General features: G+C 48.9%; 1 protein-coding gene across 1 annotated transcript; it reads left to right on the top strand.

The window, feature by feature from the left end:
- The first annotated feature begins 613 nt into the window (after window positions 1-613).
- Window positions 614-4,122, top strand: LOC144707656 (putative polyamine transporter At3g13620). Its single transcript, XM_078580880.1, is given in 3 exon segments — window positions 614-1,673; window positions 3,292-3,338; window positions 3,340-4,122. Coding segments are annotated over 3 exon segments (1,320 nt in total). The 5' UTR covers window positions 614-898; the 3' UTR covers window positions 3,838-4,122.
- The last annotated feature ends 614 nt before the right edge of the window (window positions 4,123-4,736 follow it).

Here is a 4,736-nt window from a genome sequence, read left to right as displayed (position 1 = left end):
TCTCCCTTTCTCCCTATTTTTCTCTCCTTATCTATCTCTCCTCGTGTATCTCCCCCTCCCTCCCTATTTTCTCTCCTTATATCTCTCTTTATCTCCCTATTTATCTCCTTATCAATCTTTCCCTCTCGTATATCTCTCCCTCTCTCCCTATTTTCTCTTCTTATATCTCTCTTTATCTCCCTACTTATCTCCTTATCATTATCTCTCTCTCTTATATTTATCCCTTTCTCCCTATTTTCTCTCCTATCTCTCTCTTTCTTTCTTGTTTATCTTTCCCACTCTCCCTATTTCTCTGCGTATCTCTCTCTTATATCTCTACTTCCCTCCCTGTTTTCCCTCGTATATATCTCCCTCTCTCCCTATTTCTCTCCTTATATATCTCTCTCGCTCTTAGATCTCTCCCTTTCTCCCTATTTTCTATCGTTATCTCTCTCTCTCTCTTGCATATCTCTCCCTCTCTCCCTATTATCTATCCTTATATCTCTCAATCTCTCGTATATATATATCCCTTTTCTCTCGCTTCTCTTCTCCCTCACTCTGTTACTCTCTCGACTGTCTTAACTGCCCGTCCGGTTCAGATGGCATTCTGACCTTTAAACTCGGGACTAAAGATTCCGATATCTCTGTTGGGGCAACTATTCTGCCTCCGAAAGCATGGGCAGCACATTGATGAACTCAACTACGTGCATCAACCTTCTCTCTCTGTGTCTCTCTACAGTAAACGAGAAGAAAGAGACTGATCTACCACTATAAATTCATCACCCAGAATCCAAAAATCTAATATCCACGTCCGAAATACCAGAGTTTCTCTTTCACGGTGGCCGCCCCCGCCCTGGTCGACGTGGAACTCGCGGCCGCCGGCGAGAACGCAAACGAGGGAGAGGAGAGCTGGAAGAACATGCTCTCGCTCGTCCCACTGGTATTCCTCATCTTTTTTGAGGTCTCCGGCGGGGCATACGGCGCCGAGCCGACCGTCCAAGCCGCTGGGCCTCTGATGGCGATGATTGGATTCGTTATTTTTCCTTTCATCTGGAGCGTCCCCGAAGCACTTATCACGGCAGAGTTGGCGACTGCCTTCGCCGGAGACGGCGGCTATGTGAGCTGGGTCACGGCCGCCTTCGGCCCCTTCCCCGGCTTCCTCATGGGCACCTGGAAGTACTTCACCTGCGTCATCAATAACGCCGCCTACCCTGTTCTCTGCGCCGACTATCTCTCCCGCATATTGCACCGCTTCTCCGGCGGCAGTGCCGTGAGGGACGGCACGATAACGGGCCTCACCGTGGTGCTCTCCCTCGTCAACTACACCGGCCTGGCCATTGTGGGATGGGACTCCGTGGTGATCGGGCTGGCGGGGATGGCGCCCTTCGTCGTCCTGGCCGCGGCCGCGTTGCCCAAGATTCGGTCGGAGAGGTGGCTTAGACTCCCGGAGACGAGGATGACGAGGGCCGATTGGAGTCTCTACCTCAACACCCTCTTCTGGAACTTGAACTTCTGGGACAGCGTCAGCACGCTCGCCTGGGAGGTGAAGAACCCCAAGAAGACGCTGCCTAGGGCGCTGCTCACCGCCGGCCTCCTCATATGCATTGGTTATCTGGTCCCCTTGCTCGCCGCCACGGGTTCTCTCCAGCTCTCGCAGGACCAATGGACCGACGGCTTCTTCGCCGACGCCGCCGGTAAGCACTCATCCCTCCTTTTTTATCTCTCTTTTTCTATTGGATATCTCTTTGTTTCCCTCTCCCTCTCTCTCGCTCGCTCGCTCTCTCGATCTATCGATATTTCTCTTTTCCTTTCTCTAATGATCTCTCTCTGCCTACTATTCAATCTCCATTTATTCCTTATCTCTCTGTCTCTGTCACTCTCTACCCCTTTCTCCTTCCCCTCGATTTCTCTCCGTCCCGATACTTTTCTCCCTCTCTCTTCCTCGATCCTTTTCTTCCTCTCTCTTAACTAATCGCTCTCCCTTTGTCTTATCTCTCTCTGCTCTTTACTCTTTCTCACTTTCATTATCTTCCCCAAATCCATCCCTCTGCCAATCCATCCACCTATGGATCTATCCAGTATCTATCTTTGGGCCCGAAAATCAAGTTAGTCATCTCTGTGCGTTTCTAGTTTTTGATAGATCATAAACAAACAACAAAACATACCTTCCATCAATGATCTCTTTCGACTTTCTTCTTGAGGGTGGAGAGTCCTTCTTGATCCTTCACCGAGGAGCTTCTTCCTCCAGGACGAATACCAAAGGTTGCAACCGTTAAGAAAAGTAACAGTTGTTGCCCACATTGATGGTGGAATTCCAACAGTTTTGGGCCATAGAAATCTCTCTACGCTGTCTGTATACTATATTATTTGTATAATCTATCAACACAACAATAGCCGCCGACTCGAGTAACTCTTCCCGTTGTTTTAAATATTTCCAAAGCTTTCTAACACGGAAGAGAATAGACAATATTGCGTTTGGCTACTGGGTACTGACCAAGTCAATATTTACTCAAAATCCGCCTTTCGGAATATCAATTCTTTCCCCTTTTTTAAAAACTTTAATACCCTTCCGACATCTCGAAGAGTAGTCGGTCTTTTTTAATATTATCCGTTGATTCTAGTGGATTCTCTAGTGGGTCGGTAACTGCTCTCGTCCAACCCCCAGTAGCCTTTGGATAGCCGACAAGCTACTTCAATATCTCTCTGTCCCCATCCCTTTTTCTCCCTTTCTCAACCCCTCCCGACTCTCGATCTCTATCTCTGTCTCTCTCGATCTCTCTCCCTTTCTCAAATTATTTATCTCAACATCTCCCTGTATCTCAGAATCTCATTCGCTCTCTCCCTTTCTCAACACCTCTCGAGTCTCGATCTGTATCTCTATCTCTCTCAATCTCTCGGTCCCTTTCTCAACCCGTCTCGATCTCTATCTCTCTCACTCTCTCTCTCTCTCCCTTTCTCAACTTCTCTATCTCAATATTTCCCAATCTCTCAATCTCTCTCTGCGTTTCTCAACCTATCTATCTCAACATCTCTCAAGATCTGGATATCTCAATATCTCAATCTCTCTCTCTCCACGTTTCTCAACAACTCAATCCCTCGCTCTCTCTCCACCGTTGACGCTCTCTCTCCACCGTCGTCTCTCTTTCTCTGCGCCTCTTTCTATCTCTCTCTCAAACTGTCTCTCTCTCACAAAACTTCTGTCCCTCTCTCTCAACATATGTCTCTGTAAACCTCGGTCTCTCTTCCTCGATTTCTAAACCTTGTGTGTAAGGAAAAACAAATTTTGGCTTGTTCTTGGGGTGGCCCCGGCAGGCATGATTGTGGGCAAATGGCTCAAGGTATGCGTGGAGGTGGGCGCTCGTTCTGTCGGCCATCGGGCTGTACGAGGCGGCGCTGAGCGCGTGCTCCTTCCAGATGCTCGGCATGGCAGATCTGGGCCTGCTCCCGCGCTTCCTGGCCGTCCGATCGGCGTGGTTCGGCACGCCGTGGCTGGCCATCATCGTGTCGACCGCCATCACGCTGGCTTTCATCTTCATGAGCTTCGAAGACATCGTCGCGGCGGCCAACTTCACCTACGCGCTGAGCATGCTGCTGGAGTTCGCGGCCTTCCTCTGGCTGCGGCAGAAGAAGCCGCTGCTGAAGCGGGCCTTTCGAGTGCCCGCCAGAACGCCGTGGCTCGCCGCCATGTGCACGGTGCCCTCCGCCTTCATCGTGCTCGTCATGCTCATGGGCAGCTGGAGAATGTACGCCGTCAGCGCCGGCATGACCTCGCTCGGCGCTGTTCTCTACTTTCTCTCCAAGGCCTTCAAGGACAAGAATTGGCTCGCCTACGCCGACCCACCCTGCACTGACCATTAGTATCTCCCTCCCTCTCCCTCTCTCTTCTATCATCTTTCTCTTCCTTCCCTTCTCTCCCTCTCTCTCTCCCTTTCGCGCCTCTATCTCTCTCTATATCTATTTATCTATCTATCTCTTTCTCTCTCTTTCTCTCAGGGAAGGCCGAAAACTGGTGGGAAGTCGGTGTCCCTCTATCTGTGTCTCTATTTCCTCCGATCTATCTCTGCCTCCATCTCTCCATCTCTTTACTCCATTTGAATATGTAAATATTATCTTTGAGAATGCCAGAGTGCTATTTTTCCATTACTCTCTCTTTCTTGCTTGGCTGATTTTAACTTAGCTGATTTAAGAATGCCAGACGTAGGTGTCCAGGTCTGCCTTGGTGAGTGTAAGAGGTTACCTAGTATGATTTGGATTTGGTATCTTTCTCGGCTTGAAATCTTCCCATTATACGGGTTTACTATGATAGCTCTCTATCTCTCGTTTTGGCTCTATCTTTCTGTCTCTCGCCAGCCCTCTCGCTGTTTCTCTCTACCTCTCTCTCGCTCTCTATCTCATTGTGTCTCTCTCTCTCGCTCTCCCTGAGAATTGACTACTACTATATTCGTTATTCTCTCCTTTTCTCGTTTCCTTCATTTTAACGGAGTCTAATGCCGCATTTATCAGTGTCTTTGAGGTTACCTAGTTCTATTTGGATTTGGTCTTTTTCTCCATTTGAAATCTCCTCATCTTGTCTCTATTTCTGTCTCTCGCTCTGCCTCTCTCTGTTTCTCGCTGTACCGCTCTCTTGCTCTTGCTGTCTATACCTCTCTCACTACCTTTGTCTCGCTCTCTCTTTCTCTCTCTGTCCCTATCCCTTCTGTCAGTTCTGTGTGTCACTCAACCTTTCTCGCTTTAACTCTCTATCTATGTCTCTACCT

The sequence above is a fragment of the Wolffia australiana genome, chromosome 9 (assembly GCF_029677425.1).
Source record: "Wolffia australiana isolate 7733 chromosome 9, ASM2967742v1".
Taxonomy (NCBI): Eukaryota; Viridiplantae; Streptophyta; class Magnoliopsida; order Alismatales; family Araceae; genus Wolffia; species Wolffia australiana.
Note: the sequence above shows the minus strand (reverse complement) of the source record. Positions and strands in the feature narration are given on the sequence as shown.